Source organism: Ambystoma mexicanum, chromosome 9 (genome assembly GCF_040938575.1).
Source record: "Ambystoma mexicanum isolate Mex_15411 chromosome 9, UKY_AmexF1_1, whole genome shotgun sequence".
Taxonomy (NCBI): domain Eukaryota; kingdom Metazoa; phylum Chordata; class Amphibia; order Caudata; family Ambystomatidae; genus Ambystoma; species Ambystoma mexicanum.
The window spans coordinates 550,199,473-550,220,169 of NC_090931.1; the positions used below are offsets into that span (position 1 = coordinate 550,199,473).

Here is a 20,697-nt window from a genome sequence, read left to right on the forward strand (position 1 = left end):
TCCAAGCAGATAGACAGAAAGGTAAGACTACAAGCAATCATGCGCCTTCTCTCGGAGGGGAGGAAGGGTGGGTCGCATGTGAATCTAAGCAGATACAAGCATCAGAAATACGATTACGGTGAGTAATGTATCCCTTCTGAGGCTTGTGGAATCTGCTTAGATCACATGCTGTGCATAGATTAGCGAGCAGTACCAGAAGAAGGAGGTGGGATGTGAGAAGGGTCATGAGCAAACAGGTGTCTTAGAACCGCTTGTCCCACTTGTGTATCTGTCTTGGAATGAGTGTCAATGCAGTAATGCTGAGTAAAAGTGTGAATAGAGCTCCAAGTAGCCGCTTTGCAAATGGTGTCGAGGGGAACATTTGCAATGAAAGCCAGAGTGGCACCAATGCCTCTAGTAGAGTGGGCCCTTGGCGTAAAAGGCAGAGTCTTTTCAGAAAGAGAGTAACACAGCTGTATACAGTTGATAATCCACTTCGAGATAGCGCCCTTAGAGACGCGATCCCCCTCTCTGCCTGTAGCTACGGAGACAAACAGTTGATCTGTTTTCCTTAGCGGTCTGGTTTTATTTACATAGTATAGGACCGCCCTACGCACATCTAGGGTGTGTAGTTTCACCTCAGCCGAGCTTTGCGGGTTCTGGAAGAAAGTCGGAAGCTCGATGGACTGGTTTACATGGAACTTGGATATGAATTTAGGTGAGAACCTAGGGTGTGTGCGTAAAACCAGTTTGTCCTTGTGGATAGTAAAGAAAGGATCCTGCACTGACAGAGCCTGAATTTCACTGACCCTTCTTATGGAGGTAATGGCTACTAAGAAGGCCGTTTTATAAGTCAGGTGTTTGAGACTACTTTTATGCATGGGTTCGAATGGGGGTCCCATGAGCTTAGCTAGCACCACGTTGAGGTCCCATCCTGGCGGTGGGTTCGAAATAGGAGGGTGAAGTCTCTTTACTCCTTCCATGAAGGCTTTAACTACTGGTACTTTCCACCACGAGACCTTGTTATGGGATGTGGTGTAAGCCGAGAGGGCTGCCAGGTGTACTTTCAGCGAGTTAAAAACCAACCCTGCATCCAGCAGGTGGAGCATGTATGTCACAACGTTGGAAGGAGTGCAATCAACCGGGTTGATTTGTTTATTCTGGCACCAGATAACGAATCTTTTCCACTTATCAAAGTAACAGTGCCTTGTATTTGGTTTCCTGGACTCCTTTAGAATGTCCATACACCTCTGTGGTAATTTGAGATGTCCAAACTCTATGACTTCAGGAGCCATGCTGCTAGGTTCATAGAGTTGGGTTCCTGATGCACTGTTTGACCCTGTTGCTGGGACAGTAGGTTGTACCAGGCTGGGAGTCTGATGGGTTCGCACACCGCCATCCTGCGTAGGTGTGGAAACCATGGTTGTCTCGCCCACATGGGAGCAACTAGGATGAGCGTCATCGATTCCTTGTTCATCTTGTACACCACCTTCCTGATGAGAGGAGTTGGTGGAAAAGCGTACGCAAACATCCCTGACCAGTTCATCCACAGGGCATTCCCTTGGGAGTCCGGCTGGGGGAACCTGGATGCAAATCCTGGGCATTGTTTGTTTTCGCTTGTGGCGAATAGGTCTATAGTGGGGAAACCCCACTGAGAGAAGAGATCTTCTACTACGTCTCTGTGAAGGACCCATTCGTGTTCTTCTGGGAGGGAGTCTCTGCTTAGAGCATCCGCTAGGGAATTGAGCTCCCCTGGAACATGTTGCGATGACAGGAAGATGTTCCGTCTGAGTGCCCATATCCATATTTTCTGGGCAAGCTTGGACAGATTTGGCGAACGAGTCCCCCCTTGCTTGTTCAGATAGAACATGGCTGTCGTGCTGTCCGTCCTGATCTGCACCGACAAGTTCAGTAGATGGGGCTCGAACGCCCTTAGCGCTCGGAATACAGCCAGAAGCTCTAGCATATTGATGTGGTTCTTGGCTACTGAGTGAGACCAGAGACCCTGAGCTGTGTGGTGGAGATGGTGAGCTCCCCACCCAGTCAGGCATGCATCTGTAGTCACCACGGCTTGTACTTCGGGATCGTAAAAGGGTTTCCCCCTTGCGAGATTCTCTCTTGTCCACCAGTGTAGGCTCTGAACGAGTGTTGGCGAAACGACCACTAGATCGTCCCAATGACCACTTGCCTGAGACCACTGTTTCGCCAACCATTCCTGCATGGGACGCATGCGCAGACGCGCGTGGGGGACCAGGTAAATGCATGACGCCATCATGCCCAGTAACCGCATAGCTTTGCGTACTGTTATCTGTTGACCTGACTGATAATGCGGAATTTGCAGAAGTATATTCCGAATTCTCTCTTCCGAAGGGAAGGTCAATCCTTTCTGAGTATCTAGGATAGCTCCTAGAAACTGTTTTGAGGTGCTTGGCACCAGACTTGACTTTTTCTCGTTGATGGAGAAGCCTAATTCGTGGAGGAGGTCGATAGTCCTTTGAATGTTTGACCTGCAAATTCCTGGGGTTTCCCCCGTTATGAGCCAGTCGTCCAGATAAGGGTACACCGGGATTGCTTCCCTGCGTAGGTGTGCAGCCGCCACCGCCAGTACCTTGGTGAATACTCTTGGTGCTGAAGCTATCCCGAAGGGCAGTACCTTGAATTGGTAGTGGCGACTGTCCACCTTGAAGCGCAAGTACTTTCTGTGCGCTGGGAGCATGGAAATATGAAAATAAGCATCTTTCATATCCAAGGTTGCCATGTAATCCCCCTTTTTTAGGAGGGGTATTACCTCTTGTAGCGTGGTCATACGGAATTTTTGGGGCTTGACATACTTGTTGGCAGGCCGTAAGTCCAATACTGGGCGCATTGTCAAATCTTTCTTTGGCACAAGGAAGTAAGTTGAATAGATACCCTTGTTTACCTGGTGTCCTGGGACGAGTTCTATCGCGTCCTTTTCTAGCAGAATGGCGATCTCCTCGAGAAGGATCTTTTGATGCTCTAGGGAGTGCACTCTTTGTCGTGGAGGATGATTCCGGGGACGCTGCAGTAGTTCTATACAATATCCTGCGGATACTGTTGACAGCACCCATCTGTCTGAGGTGATCCCTTCCCAAGCCTGGGTGAAGGTGGAAATGCGTCCCCCTACTGGGGTTGCGTGGCAAGGGACCCTGAACTGAGCGTCACTGTTTTGGTGGAGGCGTGCCACCTCCCTTGTTGGGGCTGCCTCTGCCTCTTCCACGACCTCTCTTGTTACCCCTGCCGTAACTCTGGGTAGACTGCTGGTTGTTATTCCATTGTGTACCTTGTCCCTGGGCATAGTTGCCTCTTTGTGAATTTTGGCCGCGTGGGCGACGAAAATTATTGTTCCCCCTCTGGTTAGGGGGTTTGTTGGTAAGCTGGCCAAGGGATTTGAGAGTCTCATATTCATCTTTGGCATTTTTAAGTGCGTCTTCGACCGCTTTCCCAAACAATAGGTCGGGTTCCACTGGCTTGTCTATTAAAGAAGCCTGGGTTTCTGTCTTGAATCCCGACTGCCGTAACCACGCATGTCTCTTGATAACAGTACCTTCTGCTATCAATCTCCCTGCGTTGTCAGCGGCGTCGAAAGTTGCTTTTAAAATGCAACCAGACACGGCTCTCCCCTCTGCTGAGATCCGAGCCAGCTGGCCCTTTAACGGTTCTGGAGCAGAGGCAATGAGCGCCGCGACTTCTTCCCATTGATGGCAATTGTAACTAGCCAACAGGGTGGTGGAATTCGCAATCCTTGCTTGGTAGGCGGACGTTGAGGCTACCTTTCTGCCAAACCCGTAAAGTTTTTTGCTCTCCTTATCGGGAGGAGCTTCTGATGAAGATAAGGGCGTGCCAGCCCTTTTTCTAGTGTTGGTCACCACTAGGGAATCTGGTTTAAGATGTCCCCTTATATACAGAGGGTCAGACTGGGCTGCCCGGAAAATCTTTTCAATTCTGGGGTTGACAGCTCTGGTGAGGTTAGGATTCACCAGGGAAGGATCTATTCTTCGTTGGATGGATTTGAGGATAGGGATGGTCTGAGCGACCGGTCTTCTCTCTCCTACAAACTCCTCAGCGAAGTCCCTTTCCTCCTGTACACCGTGGGTGTCGATGTGGAAGTGTTCCGCTGCTCGAGCGAGAACCTCGTTGAGGAGGGGCTGGTTATCAACTGGAGAGTCAGTAACTGGGGCTTCGCTTTGTACTGGGGAATCTACTCTGTAAATTTCCTGCTCATCTTCTCCCTCCTCCAGGTCCTCATCCTCTGCATAGTAATCTGTCCCGGTTTGTTCTTCCATAATTTCAAACTCCTGGTCCTCTTCAGGGAAAACTTGTCCCCGGTAACTGGGGAGTGGAGTAGAATATGGAGTGGAGTAAGGCTGAACCTCGAAGGGTTCAGGTCTTTCGACCCGGGGCTTTTTACTTAGCGGGATAGGATCGGAGGAGCCTGAGGGTGTGGCCCCTTGAGGGTTATATGAAAGAAAGTGTTCTGGGTTCTTATCATAAAAATCAGCCAAGGAAGACATCCTAGACATAACCCTGTCTATGTCTTCACTGGACCATTCCCTGGAACAGGGTATTACTTTAGCAGGAGATGATTTATGGGACTTTTCAAGGGTAGACTTGTGTTTACTTGTCTGCCTAGGGTGAGAGGATGGCTTTACAGGGGTGGAAGGCTGTGCTTTCCGCTGTTTCCCCCCCTCCCCGTGCGTGGAAAAATGTTTTCCCTGTCCCTTGGAGGCCCCAGAGATTTTCGACGCCGGGCGCCGAGGGTCTGGAGAGGTATCTGTGTGCTTCGGGCGTGGGGCCTCACTGGTGTTAACCGCGGTCTCGGTATCTTGGAGCGCGGCCTGGGGGTGGAAGTCGTCTTCGTCTCCCGACGATCGAACTTCCGTTAATGTGTGTAGCGAGGCACTCTTGGCAAGAGTGGATGATTGCCTTGCGTCGTGAGGTGATCTCGATCGAGAGCGCCCAGAGGACACCGAGTCGGACCGTTCTTTTTGTGCCTCTTTCCGGGAAGTCGACGTCGTCGAGGTCCGGTTGGTCTTAGTGTGTTTAGTGTGTGTTAGGTGTGTAGCGCTTGCGTCGCCGGGGGTCTTCCCCATAGCCGCCCTGCCGGACGACCTTCCGAGGTCGGGGACCTGCGCTCGCCGGCTGTCTTTCGACGCCGTAATGCCCTCGCCGTCCGAAAGTACGGCGTCGCTGCCATCGCTGAAGGCGCCCTCCGCTGCCATGGCCTCCTGCCTGGCGTGGTGGGCCCAACGCTTTGTCGAACGGTCCTTAAGTGTCTTAGGTTTAAACCTACTACACGCTCTGCAGTTCGCTTCGGGGTGATCCCTCGGCAAGCAGAGATTGCACGTGGCGTGCCTGTCGACCCAAGGGTATTTGCGATTGCACTTGGGGCAGAATTGAAAAGGGGTACCCTCCATACGCACCTTAAGGCAGCGGGCTGCTAAGTGTAGGAATATATAAAATGTAACTATATATCAAGAGTGAAGAGTATGTACCACCCCCCACTCTCCCTACTTGTAAGGGCCGAGGCCAGCGGCCTACTAGGCCCGGGCCGAGGCCAGCGGCCTTCCGAGGCCCAGATCCGTCGTGCAGCAGTCGACGGTCGATGACTTCTCCAGCCGTCGTCGAGGTTGAGGGTCGACGTTGGGGTGGGGAAGGTAATGAATAAGAATTATAATTATAATAACAGCAAAAGTATGGCTAAGGCCAGGGAACTCCGCAAGATGCTTCCGACCAGTATGGCGGAAAAAAACAATCTGAGGATCCTACACGCGTGAGGGATCTTGGGTACAGTGGACGTCACACTAGGGATAGTATTACTGGCACGCCTGTGTCGACGCCCATTTTCGACTTTCGAAAAACAAACTGTAATACTCCGCAGCTTCCACTAGATGTCGGCCTATGCACAGCATGTGATCTAAGCAGATTCCACAAGCCTCAGAAATATATATATATATCCATCCTCCACGCTCCTCTGCACCATCATTCCTCAGCTTGGTCTTTTGATACACTTTCTCCTCCATTGACCTCCCCCGAACATCCCCCCAATGTCCTGATCTCCGGTCCCTTTTTAGCCTTGCCCTTCCCTTCCCTTCCCATTGGTGCGCTCCATCAGCTGGATCCCCGGGTCATATCCAGGGGCTTGGTTACAGGTATACAAGCACATATAACAGCCTTTTGACCCAGCACCTTTTCATATGCAGGTTAGCCGGCGTTGGGGAATCGTGACTCACTCAAAGTATAGTTATTTTCATAGTTCAAATCAGGAATAAATGGAGCATCTGGATTGCTGGTTTGATGTGTGGATTGCTCCGTGGTCTTGCAGTCTTTGCCGCTCTCTCTCAGTTAGGCTGTTTGCTCCTTTTTTTTCCACAGCCAGACCTTCAGGGTAATTTAATCCATTCAAACAGATAGAAAAAGACTGGTCAGCATTCTGGACAACAGGTATGGGGCAATAAAAGGTGGTACTTGGTTCACTTAGCCAGGCACCGGTAGAAAGGACAGTGAAGAGAATGGGGCCTTCCTAATGCCCACACCCCACCTCTGTGGCAGGACTGGCCCTGGTAATTACTCTGGTACACCTCCCACCATAGGTTGAGAGGGGTATCTGAACCAGTCACATCCCTAAAATGTTTATTAAAGAGAACATCTGTAGCTGGTTTAGTGTATTTAAGTTACACTATTTGGAGCAGTGCACAATAAAAATAAATAAAACACATCTCTATTTCTAGCATCTAAAATCAATCTAAGCTCCCAGACATAAAATTGCATGTGATGGGGGGGCGTGGCTTGGCACCATGACCGTCGGTCTGGCTCCGTAAGAGCTCCCGACTGACGCCACGCATCCTTGCGAAATGCCCCGGTGATAGAGACCTTGAGAGCGTTTGATGGTCGCGCCTGAAAACTAAGGCGATGCGGCGTATTTTGATCCAAAAACTATAGCTCGTTAACATATGGAACACAGAGATCCCTGCACCCGCGCCGGTGGCATCGACAACCAAAATGGCGGCCACCACCAGACTATGCGTTTAGAGGCAGCCTGACACCCCGGAGCGCGGCAGGACTTGGATCGGGTGAAGCGGTGGGGGCGACCCCCTCCAGGAGGTGGCCTCAGAAGTAGCAGCGCTTAACGGGGAGCCCTCCCGCACACGCCCACCCGGCCCAGCCAACACCTGACAAGCAGGAGACCTGCTCCAGACCCGGTGCACTGACGGGGAGCCGAGCCAAGCCAGGGAACCCTGCGATCTGCGATGGACCTGGCATCCGCAACTAAGGAAGGGGCAGCGCAGAGTGAGTGGAGACAGCCCTGAGTCCCCATCTCCCAGCAACGTGGGATCAGAGCCGAGCTCCTCACCGATCCGAATCCCCCTGGTGGGGCAACCCAACGTGGGAGACTACGGGCCCCCTTCTGGGGTCCGTGGCTGGGTGTCCGACACAGCTAGCAGGCCGCTCTATCCCGTGGCGCTCAGGGTCACAGCGGTCTGTGAAAAGTCAGCAACAACCACCAACGGTGGCAAAGCGGGAGAGCACAGCTCGGGGAAAATAAGGACTCCTTTCCTCCCAGCTGCTCCGGTGGAGCAACCCCCGCAGGATCAACAGCGGCTGGGCCCAAATCACAGCAGGCGGTGCAACCTAGGATCTGAGGCACTCTGGACCTAGTCTGCGCTTGGGAGTGCCGGCCTGACGCCCAGAGACATTTCACCGCGAGGTGGAACGGAAAAGCAAAGTAAGAAATAAAGAGCAGCCCAGCCACTGTGGCCTTCCAGGACAGCATCTCCCCACAGAGCTAACTAAGGAACTGAGTCCTGACTCAGGGTGAAGTGGAACCCGCAGCCCACTGAGCCTCTGCGGTCGATAGAAACCACTAGTCCCACGCCGGTAAAAGCAACACCCTACTGGTGCGGTTGCAACGACCCTTAGCCCCCATCAAGAAGGCAATCCGGGACTCTGATCCTGAGGAAACGATTCGGATAGCCTGGGATACTCGCACTAAAGGTGAGGCGGCCTGCGGGGGTGTCTCAACGGACGCCAGAGGAAGGGCCCATACAGGTTGTGTCCGACCCTACTCTCCTCCACCCTTTGCGGGTGGCCGCTGCCCCTGCTGCCTGGGGGGCCTCAAGCCAGCTGAAGGTGACCCTGACTCAGCGCGGGGCCCTACCCCCCCAGGTGAATCCGGCGAAGGGTCAGGCCCCCAATCTGAACATGAAGCACCCTCACCTCCAGCGAAGGTAACTCACAACCAGCAAAAAACACTGCGCAGCCTCTGGGTCCCCCCCCCCACTGGCTCTCTGCACGATTTGAGTGGTACCCCGCAAGGTACAAACTTAGCCCCTCACGCTGCTCGACGAGGATTTCACCCTGGGTCACAACGGCAACCCACACCCCCTACCCAGCAAGCGACCAGTGCAATTACACAGTGAGCACAGTGTGCTGCAGTAACCCAACTTACCCGGAGAGACACGGGTTGGGGGACCCTGCAGGAGCGACCTCTCCACACCTCCCTAATAACACAATTTATAAACTGACAGCAAGAGGCACAGCCAAACCAAGGCTCACCCACAACACAGTTCTGCAGCAGCAAGACATACCTGGGGAGGACACAGGGGAGCGCCCAGCAACCTATGCAACCTGTGCATAAATAGGGGGCACCAGAAGTAACCAACCCTCCCTCTCCCCAGGCTCACAGGCAGTAAGACAATATCCCCGCCGGTGGCAGTGGCCCAACATCACCAGAACCACAGCGCCACCTGACGGGCGGGGCAACCCAGACCCACTGAAATCATCAAAAGCGGAGTGTGTCAGTTCCCAAGGGGGACACCAGAGACCCACCAGGGATGCTCCTGCGAAGTGGCCCCCTCCCACAAACACCCCACACCCCTGAATGAGACTCCTTACGAGCAGATACAGCTAAGCCCCAGGGGCCGAAATAACCCCCGGAGGACACAGGACAAGCCAGCGGAGACTCCACCCTCGTTCCCATTGGGCGCCCCCCCCCACCCTTACTGATCCTCCTATAAACTCCGGCCAGTTAGCCCTACAACCGCGACCCACTGAACACCCACATCAGAGTCTGACCAAAACCAGTCAGGACACGCCAAAAGAAACCCGCCCCCGGGGCACCACAAGAACAGGCCTCTTCCCCAACATGGCAAAGGCACCTAAAGCCACAAAACAGAGAGACATCTCAACCCTGCTGGCAGCCCCAAACACAGACAAGCCCAAGAGAGGAGATCGACCTAAGGCGATGGCCACAATCACACAGGCGGAAATGGACCCAGCCCCCATGACACAGTCAGTGACCAAATCAGACCTGCAAGAGCTACTACAGGCCCTCACAAAAGGGTACCAGAAGGGCACAGAAGAGGTCATGAAAAAAATCACAGTCTTAGACAAGCGGATGGGAGAAGTGGAGGCAAGAACCGAAGAGGTGGAGGCGACCCTGTGCAAACATACCATGAGATCGGGGAAGGCTCGGACAGAATCACAGCACTCAAAGCCAGATGTGAAGCAATGCAACTGAGGCAGGAAGATGCTGAAAACCGCTCTCGTCGGAACAACATCCGCCTGAGAGGAATCCCAAGGACAATCTCGACGCAGGCCTGACCCTCTATGTCAACAACCTGTTTCGCTTCATCCTAACCCTCCATGACGAGGCCCCTCTGGAACTGGATAGAGTGCACCGAACGAGAGCCAGAGCAAATACAGCCACCCCACCCGATGTCCTCGCCAGAGTCCATTTCTATAAAGTGAAGGAGGAAATCATGCGGGAAGCCAGGGACTCCCCTCGCATCCTCTTCAGGGACGCCTCCATCTGCCTATACCAGGACCTAGCCACTATAACGCTTGCGAAAAGAAAGGCCCTACGACCCATTACGGACTGGCTCAGGGAAAAGAAAACCCCCTACTACCGGGCATTCCCCACGGCCCTGGCATTCACCTGGGAGGGAAAACCACTCCTAATCTGCACTCTACAGGAGGGAGAGAGGCTCTTAAACCCGGCCCCAGAAGACGACAACCACGTCCAGGATACATCAGCCCAGACAGCTCGAACAAGGAACACTGATCCCTGCTGGACCAGAATGGAAAGACGCCACAGGCTCCGCAGACCACCAACCAAGAGCAAGCCAAATGGCTAGAACTGAACGCACCTCCCGTCGAAGAGCTCAAGATATGAACATCGAGTAGAAGCCTACGACAAGGCCCACACCCCAAGATAGTACAGATCATACAACCCTGGGAACTGCTGGTTGTGGTCCTGGAATGTCGGAAGACCACTGTTTCACCAAATTACAGTTGAGGTGCTGTTGCCTCCAAGTTACGCGAATGCGTTGGCCCAGCGGGATGCCCCGTTGGCCGAAAGCTGACCTTAAAGACTCGGTTTGTTTGGGGGGTTGGGAGGGAGGGATGCGAGGATGGGGGACAACTACCAGATGAGGATGGGGGACAACTACCAGATACTTAGAAATCGACAGGGAAGTCGACTCACCAGAGGAATCTCAGCATGGGCAACCTAAGGAACTCATAAACAACACCACCCCGAAGTATGGAGACCACTAAAGAACTAACCATGATAACGTGGAATGTGCAGGGGCTAAATTCACACAGAGAAAGGAAGTTTGTGGAGCATAGACTGAGCTACCTAGAAACAGACATTGTGTGCCTCCAAGAAACACATCTTCTGCAACTGGACGAGAGGAGAGTACATTTCCGACAATACCCCACGAAATTCTTCGCCCCCTCGGGCCCAAAAAAAGGGGAGTTGCTATACTTCTCAGCCGGAAGGTTCCCCTAACCCGAATCTCGGTCAAATGAGACCCGGCGGGGAGATACCTGCTACTCAAGGGGCTCTTGATAGATCTCCCGATCACCATAGCGGCAATATACGCCCCGAACATCGGACAGGACCGCTTTCTAAGCAGCATATTATTCCCCATGATCACCTCCTTCACGGAAGGGCACCTGCTAATTGGAGGAGACTTCAATCTCACCCTAGACCCGAACATGGACAAGATGCTTCCGCCCTCCAGGGAGGACTTTTCCCGGTTGCTGGGAATGGCAGAATTTCTGAGGGAAACAGGCACAGTTGACACGTGGAGACTGGCTCACCAAGGAGAACGAGACTACACATTCTACTCCCATGTACACAGAGGCTACTCAAGGATAGATCGCCTGCTGATGTCAAGCACACTCTTCCCCTGCATCGAAGACATACAAATTTGTTGCAGAGTCATATCTGATCACGCCCCAGTCATAGCCAGCCTACAAGTCGAAGGCCTCCCAGCACCTCCGCAGAGAGCCTGGAAACTCCAAGACTACGTCCTAGCAGATATTGCATCCAGCACCGAGCCCCAGGACGCCCTTGCGAACTATTTCACAGAGAACTCAGCTAAAGGCACCTCGGAAGCCATGGTCTGGGACGCAATGAAGCCAGTCATCAGAGGTGTGGCGATCAACTGCACGGCAGCACAGAAGAGGAGGCACCAACTCCAACTCTCCAAGCTGGAAGCAGAAATGGGTGAAGCAGAAGAACGATACAAAATATGCCAATCAGTGAAGGTAGGCAGAGAACTCAAAAAATCGAAGGTAAAACTCGAAATGCATTTGGCAGATCTGACGGCCCGAGCCCTAGCCTACACAAAGCAATACTACTATATAAACAGCCACAAGGCCAACCGTCTGCTAGTCCAGAAGCTGAAGAAGCTACACTCCCGAAACAAAATACTAACGCTCCAAGAACAAGGGGGCAAGCCCTGCTGCACAGAAGCAGAGAAGATAGAAATTATCACCAAGTACCATAAAGGGATCATGTCCGGCCCTACCACAAGCAAGGAAGCACAAGCCCAATACCTCCGAACAGTCCGACGAGATCCCTTGCTCCCGCAGCTCGACACCCTAGAACTCCCCATCACTGCGGAAGAAGTAGCAGACACAATCCGATCGCTGAAAAACACAGCCCCAGGCCCTGAGGGTCTGACCGCCCAATTCTACAAAAAGTTCTCCCATGTCCTGACCCCCCACCTTGCCTCTGTGTATAACACCTTTTTGAACTCCGGTTCCGTCACCCCCTCAATGGAGGAGTCCCTGACGGTACTGATATTGAAACCAGGGAGAAACCAATCACGCTACTAAACAACGATGCAAAAATCTTCTCCAAAATTTTGGCAAGCAGATTGGCAAAATATCTCCCAGAACTGATCCACCCAGACCAGAAGGGATTCATCCCAGGCCGAAGCACCATCGACAACACCAGGCGCACCCTGAAAAATTATGGAATCCGCAGCAAGAAGTGTCATGGCTGGGAAGAATAACAGCAGTAAAAATGAACTTGGTTCCAAGAGTGCTCTACTATTGCCAGGCACCCCCAATCGCTATCCGCAGGAAAGACCTACAGAAGCTCCAAACAAACATAATGAAATTCATCTGGGAGGGAAAGAAGCAGCGAATAGCCAGAATGGTGGTGACAAGGAGCAAGGGATCGGGAGGCCTGGGGCCCCAGAAATAGAAAGATACTGCCTGGCCGCCCAACTCTCACCGGCATTCACCTGGAAACTAACCACTAATAGACCTTGCTGGGCGAAACTAGAGGAGGAATGGTGCCCCCCAGAAGCGCTCCCACACATCATCAGACCCATCGACCCCCCCAAAGAGGGGCCCCTAACCGCAACCAAGAACACAGTGGAAAGTTGGAGGAAGGCAGCCAGGCGATGGAACTGTGAGAGCACAATAGGCCCCCTATCCCTGATTTGGGATAACCCGGACTTCACCCCCGGAACGACCCCCAATAATTTTGACTGCTGGAAAATGCGAGGGTTGAAACACGTGGGAGACTTCTATGCGGAGGGATCCCCGCTAACATTCGAAGAATACAAGGGAAAATTTGGGGTGCCGGAAACAGAAAGATTCCGCTACGCGCAGATCCGACACTGGCTCTCGCACGCGCCCATGAAATCTCAGGGCTGCAGAGAACTAATGGCGCTGGAACAAACGCTCAGATCGCCTCCCCCCAGAGGGAAAACATCGGCCTTATACGGATACTGGACAGAGGAGATCCCAACAAAAAGGAGGCTTACATGGAAAGATGGGAAAGGGACATCAGCAGAACAATTGAAATGGAAGAATGGGGCACACCTGGACCAGAACACAAAAGAGCTCGAAATGCGTCACCAATAAGGAAGGGGCGATCAAAACTTGCTACAGATGGTACCTAACCCCAGAGACCCTGAACAAGAGCAACCCAGCGATCTCCCTGCAATGCTGGAGAGGATGCACAGACACAGGCACGCTGTATCACTTGCTCTGGACATGCCCAATGTCCACAAAGTACTGGAAGGAGATTCTGGACCTCATCAAGCAGATCACAGGCCTGACAATTCCAGGGGACCCAGGAATAGTCCTACTGGGTAGCAAAGGAGATGGCCAATTCCCGCTAACCGGCAACTTGGCAAACCTATGCACACAACTTCTCACAGCGGCTAAGATAGCTATAGCAAGACTATGGAAACATCCAGAGGGCCCTGCGGTGAGCCTGTGGTGGGCCAAATGTTGGGACATTGCAGACGCGGAGAAAATAACCGCCATCCGCCTGGGAAATAGAAATAAGTTCTTCGACACCTGGGCCCCCTTCCTAGACTACGCGGAACAGTACCCCGGAATGGCAAGGAAACCACTGCCACTCCGCTGGCTAGACAAATACGACTAACGTAAGCCGAAAACCAGTCCCGAGGCCTATACTGAACTCATCCCCCCCCCCCCCGAGTTGTGTTAGCTCGGAACCAGGAGCAGCTGAGGGCAAGGCGAATCCCCAGAAGCGCCCCACCTCAGACAATGACCAGCTAGACCTCCCTGCGAAAGACAATTGTCCAATGCAACACCCCCAAGACCTACAGCACCTCCGATTATCCCTCCCCCAATGAACCCCTACCCCCACCTGATTATGGGTTGGTTTGTTATGTTCATCTCTAAACGAATTGTACAATAAGTGAATTGATGCTCTTGAGATGATTGTTTACTGTTAAAATCAAATAAAAAGATTGCATGTGATATTTTAGTGTAGGTGAGGGCACATGGAAACATCCAACCAAACGCAGGACCACACAAAAACTAGTGGTTTGAATTTAGATTAATCCACTTACAGAACTTTCTAGAGATTAGGTTGATAAATCAACAAGTTTCAAAACGTACTGCCAAAAAAATGAGAAGTTGTGAAAGGAAGGCGCATGACAGGGGAAGGATGAAGGAGGAAGATGGTTGGACTCCTCCGTAAAAATGCTTTCTCTTCTCTTTAATGCAGGTGATTCCACATGGCAAATACACGATTACTACTTTGCTTAGATTGACAAAGTTCTTCATGAAAACAGTTTTTGGCAAAGTAGAGTACAAACTGAGGAACAATGGCAATTATTTTTCTTGAGGGCACCCATATTTTTGAAACAAATATTTAGATTTTCAGACAAGCCTGTAAGCGAATAGTTATTTGCCTTTGTAATCATTACAGTTAAAAAGAAGATAAATAGCCCCTGCTGTTCTTTCCTGCCGAGAAGGAACAGGCAGTGAAAGAAAGGGCAGCAGGAGATTTAGTAGTGTAAAGGAAGGCATCAATGTTGGCAATCATTTTTCAAATAAAGGTTTACTTCACAAGCTGTTATTTCTTGGTGAGGTGCAAACTGAGAACACTGGACTCCGAGATGACCTCATAAAGCGCCTTGGCAAACACACATGCATGTGTGGATTCATGCACCAGCTTCAGTATGCGCAGTGGCAGAATAGGTTGCCACTTGGAGGTTTGTCTATTTCTAAGGCTGTTCGGTTATTTGACCAGTCCTCCGGTTTTCATTTAACAAAATACTGTATTCTTAATACTACAATGGGGGTCATTCCGAGTAGGGCAGTAAGGGTTAACGGTCACCGTTAAGGAGACCGGTGCCGTTAAACCCTTACCGCCCTATTCCGAGTTCCCTTTGCGGGTTGGTACTTAACGCCTGCTTTTTGCAGGCGTTAAAAAACCAACCCGCAAAGGGACCTAGGAGCTAATTACGGCACCGTAATTTACAGTGCCGTAATTAGCGCCTTCCCCAATCCCATTGAGCCCTATGGGGCAAAAATGGGAATGGGGAAGGGCCCTTGGTGAATGGGGAATTACCGACCCCGCCAACCTTGGAATGGGGCCGTAATTCCACCATTCACCATGGCGGAGTCGGAAAAATAACGGCGTCAACCAAGGCGCTAATAGCGCCTTGGTTAACGCCAGGGTCGGAATGAGGCCCAATATCAGTTAACCTTTACTGAAAGCTTTGGCCTTCAGTACCTGAAACCAACAAGTTGTGAAAAGAACACTAGGTAGGCAAACTGTTGCGCCAGAGACATGGGATAATGGGCCACACTATCCACTTTGCATATTTCCTTAAATTATAGGGATCATAGTGGATTAAAAATGGCTCATATCACATTTTAATCAATATCTTTGCAGATGATCAATTAGTGCCAAATTGTGATGGTGGGTATTTGGTGTGCTGGTGGATGCCCGTTTACAGGAACCTGGACAAAACCACCATTGTCCTTTCACAGATTACTTTTAGCAGGATAACTAATGTGATGACTCACATTAGTTCATTATGAGTCCAGTATGAACTCGGGCCAGTATTGCCCTTTAATTCATCCATTGCCCAGACATTTTTTTAAACCACTAATACGCAGGACAAGATGACGTTTAGTGATCAGGAGACATGTGCAAACCTGGGCCAATCACTATCTTGCAGTATTCATGTGCCATTATGTTACAAATTCTGAAACAATTAGAATAGAAAAGGATATCGTATGCGTTGCTTTACAAAACACGTTTACATCAGAGCACCACTTTGGGCAACTACAACACCCACTGAAGCAAGTGTACCTGATACCAGGAATCGTCAAAGAGGTTGCAGCAATGTTTGTGGCCACGACACATTTCCTAATGCCTGGAGACGGTGGCAGAAAGATTTCCTTCTGTTGATCTGCATAAAAAACAGATGGGTCAACTATCAATGCTCATGGTGCGAATGATTGCAAGTATACAAACATTAGCTAACTCAATAAGGAATTTGACAAAGACATTGGCATTACAATTACGTAAAAACATAATACAGACAAAACTTGTGGTAGAAAAGAAATAGGTTCAAATGTGCGAAAGATCCACAAACACGTGCTGCTTTTTCCTGCAGAACATAACATTCACTTAAAGCCAATCTTCTTAACAAACAGGACTATCCTCATTTGTCTAAGCAAACGAAGCACACAATGACCCCTATTCACAAGCACTAAGGTGCAATCCCCTGGCTTCAAGAAAATATAATGAGAAGATTACTAAAGCAGCACAGGGCACACAACATGTAGAGCACACTCACGACAACCTGGGAAGAAACCCACCGCTTCTACTGTTCAGGAAGTGACAGAATATGCACTTGAGCTGACCAGTATTCAGTCCGCAGTTTTGCCTCCAAAGGGGTGATGGATCCACAAGAGTCACTTCAGCCCTATGTCCTCTTTTACGTATCCCTAGATGGTGCTCCACAAATCATCACAACGTGATATGCTAATCTGGCCTAATATATTATTCACATCCCGGGAAGAGCGCTCAGCCAATCAGATATCTGGAAACGCGGGTGACATCCCACCAGCGGCCCATCCCTGGGTGGAACCATGTTTTTCGTGCCTCAGCGCTTCTGCCCCGGGACCTATGCCAGAACGCACCTCTTTGGAAACATGTCATCCCCACCCACACTGCTCCCATCCACATCCCACTTACCTGCGAGCCTGGGCCTCCTGGCTCCAACTGTTGCGCTCCTTTCCCCACGGGGCATCACAATAGAAAAAGAAAAGGGACTTCTATGGCAGCATCCACCTTAGTTTTTTTGGGCTGCAGATTGGGCTCACTCAATACGCGCAGAACAAATCTCTTACAAAAAGAAAATTACAAATATGTTCTGCAGGGGCGATAAATGTAGTACATTTTTGTACTGCTGTGTTTATTTTGCTTGAGTGCTTTATGTGTGATTAATTGTACTATTACACCTCTCCACAACTTCTGAAGTTAGCCTTGCTGCTCAGTCTATATTACAGTGATAGAGTATGGCTAGAGCTAAATGAGAATTACCCTGTTCACTAACTAGGGTGGCCTTTCAGAACCCTCCCACAAGGAGAGTTTTGAAAATTCATTTCAACACAGTTTTTTAACAGTGTTATCATGTACAGGTGATATATTTTTTGATGATATATGTGGGTATGAGCAGGGCATAGTTGTGGTGAGAGTTATCACTGCATAGCTTATCATAACTGGTGAATTTCTATGGGCCTCATTACGACCCTGGCGTTAAGGGTTTAACGGTGCCGTAAAAGGTTAAACCCTTAACCCCTGATTACGAGGTCCCTTTGCGGGACCCAACCTTAACGGCTGTTTTTTCCAGCCGTTAAAGTAGGGACCCGCAAAGGGACTTTGGTGCTAATAACGGTACCGCAATTTGCGGTACCGTTATTAGCGCCTTCCCCATTCCCATTGAGCCCTATGGGGCAAAAATGGGGAAGGGCCATGGCGGCATGGGGAATTACCACCCCGCCAACATCGGAATGGGGTGGTAATTCCCTATTCCGCCATGGCGGACACCGTCATGGACCATGGTGCTAATAGCACCATGGTCCTCCGCCTGGGTCGTAATGAGGCCCTATGTGTTTTAGCTAATGTGCTGCAACCATAACGTCCCCTTAAAGTTTTTTTTATAAAGAATTTTACAGGTCTCCAGGAAACGTTCAGATGTTCGGGAAAGTTCCAGGAAACGGCGAGGAGTGCACTCGGAAGAGTGCAAAGGAGATCCGGGAAGCAAACTGAAAACAAGAAAGGAAAGGATGAAGGAGGAGGAATTTAGGGGACCGGAAACCAGGAATCAAAGGAATTCGCTGTACGAAATATGGCAGCACACGTCTGGCTACTGCAAGCGATAGCGTTGAGACGCGCAGGGCCGAGGGGGGCGTGTCAGCTTTGTAGAACGTAGTGCGTACGATGCGGAGACTGGTAAACAGCGTTCCACGTTCGGCGGCCATGTTGGGAGTACTGCTGAGTGCAGGCCCCTATGGGTCATGGACCATGAAGTCCAGAAAGGACGTGTCCGATGGTTCATGACAGCGGAAGATTCAATGGGCAGTCTGAAAATTGCGAGGTCACGGTTGACTGCGATGGGGTATTCGGGCCCAGTGGTTGACCATCTTTCGGGCCTGGAGGCCGTCTACCTTGAAAAGCTATGAGAGGCACTGGGGTCATTTCCTGGCTTGGTGTGGGAGGTCCGGCCCCTCCCCTTTACATGTGGGCTTCCTTCTATGCTCAGTTTCTCCAGGAGGAGGTCGACAACGCACTTGCAGTGTCCACTCTTCGCTCCCAGTGGGCTTTCATTTACGATCCTCAAGGGGGATTCTGAGGACAGAATGGAAGGGGATGATTTGGTGGGGAGGTTCCTTAAGGGCGTGGCTTCTTCTCGACCTCTATTCTTTGAAGGGTCTTCGTCTGTCGGACCTGCCCCTGGTCTTGAAGTTCCACCAGGGTCCTCCTCCGTTGAGCCTCTTGCGGACATCGACATCCGGGACGTGAGGGTTTGTTGTGTAGCCCTCCTTTTCTGCGAGTCGTCCCGGATGCTACTGTCTTATGCTGTGACCCTAAATGTCTTCCCAGGGTGGTGTTGATGTTTCACACGTCTCAGGAACTGGTTCTCCTGACTTTTTTTCAGAATCCTCAGGGTCCTCAGGAGGTGGCTTGGCACTCCATTTATATCTGGAGGGCGGTCCTGGAGTACCTCTCTAGGACTGAGTATTCCGACGGACTGACTGTCTTCTTGTTACTTTTGGGCCGGCTGGGGTTGGTCGGAAGGCCTCAGTGGTGGCCATCAACCATTGGATCAGGACTGTCATTTCCATGTCATATGTGTCTGCAGGGTTGCCCTTCCCGGAACATGTTCATAGTCGATCCCCTAGAGGGTTGGCCGCTTCCTGGACAGACACCCATATGGTACCTCTGCGGGAAATGTGCAGGGCTGCTACTTGGGTTGATCAGAGCATGTTTATCAGACACTACAGGCTCAATGTGCATAACCCCAGGGATGGGTCCTTTGGGGCAGGGGTTTTGTCTGTGGGCATGGGCGGATTATTCAGGGGAAATAAAGTGGTGTTGATGGTATTGCAGCATTTCGGTCTCTCTGTGTCTCACTGGGACATCTCCCTGTGTCTATGCTTCGGTATGCCACAGAGGCAACTAATAGGAAGAAGGACGTAGAGGTAATACTCGGATTACTTACCAGTATTCTTCATTACTCCTAGTCACACTCTTCCACGTCACAGTACTGATGACCCTCCCATCCCTCCATGCAGGGAGGGTCCTATGCTCTGGCTTGGAAATTGGTAACTGGGGCTTATGGGTATGTGGGAGGTATTATACCTCTGAAGAAAAGAAAGTGAAAATGGTTTCCTGGAGTGAAGGTGGGGCTTCAGAGGTATGTACTGGGATGAGCAAGAGTAGGACTAGGAGTAATGAGCATTACCGGTAAGTAATCGGAGCATTTTCTCCCATTCCAACGTGTTTTCTTTTCCTGGAGCCTCTGTCTATTCCATTCATGAAATATTCACTTTTATTTGACTTCAACAGTGTACCTTGGTCTCCTTCCAGGATTCTTTTCCACTTTCTCCCCTCTTCCCTCTTGGTCAAAATGGGACCCTTCAGTTCTGCCCCTGTTTAAGCCCTCCTTTCACCCTGTGTTCTGCACTGTAGAGCCACTGTTTCTTTAAACATTTTATTCTTCGTGGTGATGGGAATCCCCAGTACAGGTTTTTCGTACCCTTTGTTCTTCCTCCCTTGCTCTTCTTCTTGATGGCCCCTTTCTATCTTTTATTCTTCCTTTCCTCTCTGGACTTCCTCACCTACCTTTTCTCTGTACTTTATCTTTCTCAATACTTTCCCTTTTTTCACTTCTCTATCTTGACCCTCTTCGCCATACACCAACTCTCCTCCACATATGATATGATATGGGAGTTATAACGCGCCTATACAATAGTGTTTCAAGGAGCGAAACACCTACTTCTCTACTATTTACCCAGGCTTTCTCTTCTGTTTCACATTCTTTCCTCCCCATCTCCTTTAGTCATATGTTTCTGAAACTCCCACTTTGCTCTTTTTCCTCCTTTACTAATCTCCTGGCCCAATGCTCTGCCAATCTGCTCTGCCCTTTTCATTCCTTATTTCCCTCATGTTGCATCAATATCTCCCCCTCACAATTCTACAACATTCTCTATCCCCTTCCTTCCTTTCTTCCTCCTCCAAGTCTTTGTTCTCCCCTTCTTGTCCTCTCTGCACTTTCCAGTTGCCTTCTCTGCCTCGGCTCTCTCTATTGCTTGACCCGATTCTTTCTCTCGCTTTTCCTCCTCAATCTCCCCATTTCACTGCCCAGCTACCGCCCACCCCCTTTGACCACCTCTTTGCCACTTTCTTTCCACCTCTCAATTTAATTTCTCTTGTGCTACTTTCTCCTCCACTGAACTTATCTCCTGTCTCTATCTTTATCAACATGCTTACTTCCCATATTCTCATTTCCTTCTCTCTTGCCCTACTACTTTTTGTGGCTGGTTCAACTTTCCCCTGGGTGTCTGTGATCCTATCCTCTCTGTTTCGACAACAACACTTCTCTCCACTGT

At 50.6% G+C, this 20,697-nt stretch overlaps 1 protein-coding gene across 15 annotated transcripts in view; it reads right to left on the reverse strand.

Annotated features, from left to right (window-relative positions):
- The window catches only part of DHX40 (DEAH-box helicase 40), a 1,529,377-nt gene that overhangs the window by 857,133 nt on the left and 651,547 nt on the right, over nt 1–20,697 (reverse strand). For all 15 annotated transcript variants that reach the window (XM_069615133.1, XM_069615132.1, XM_069615130.1 and 12 more), the window contains one exon: nt 15,887–15,986. In XM_069615133.1, coding sequence (XP_069471234.1) covers nt 15,887–15,986 — 100 coding nt within the window. The remainder of the gene's footprint in view (nt 1–15,886; nt 15,987–20,697) is intronic.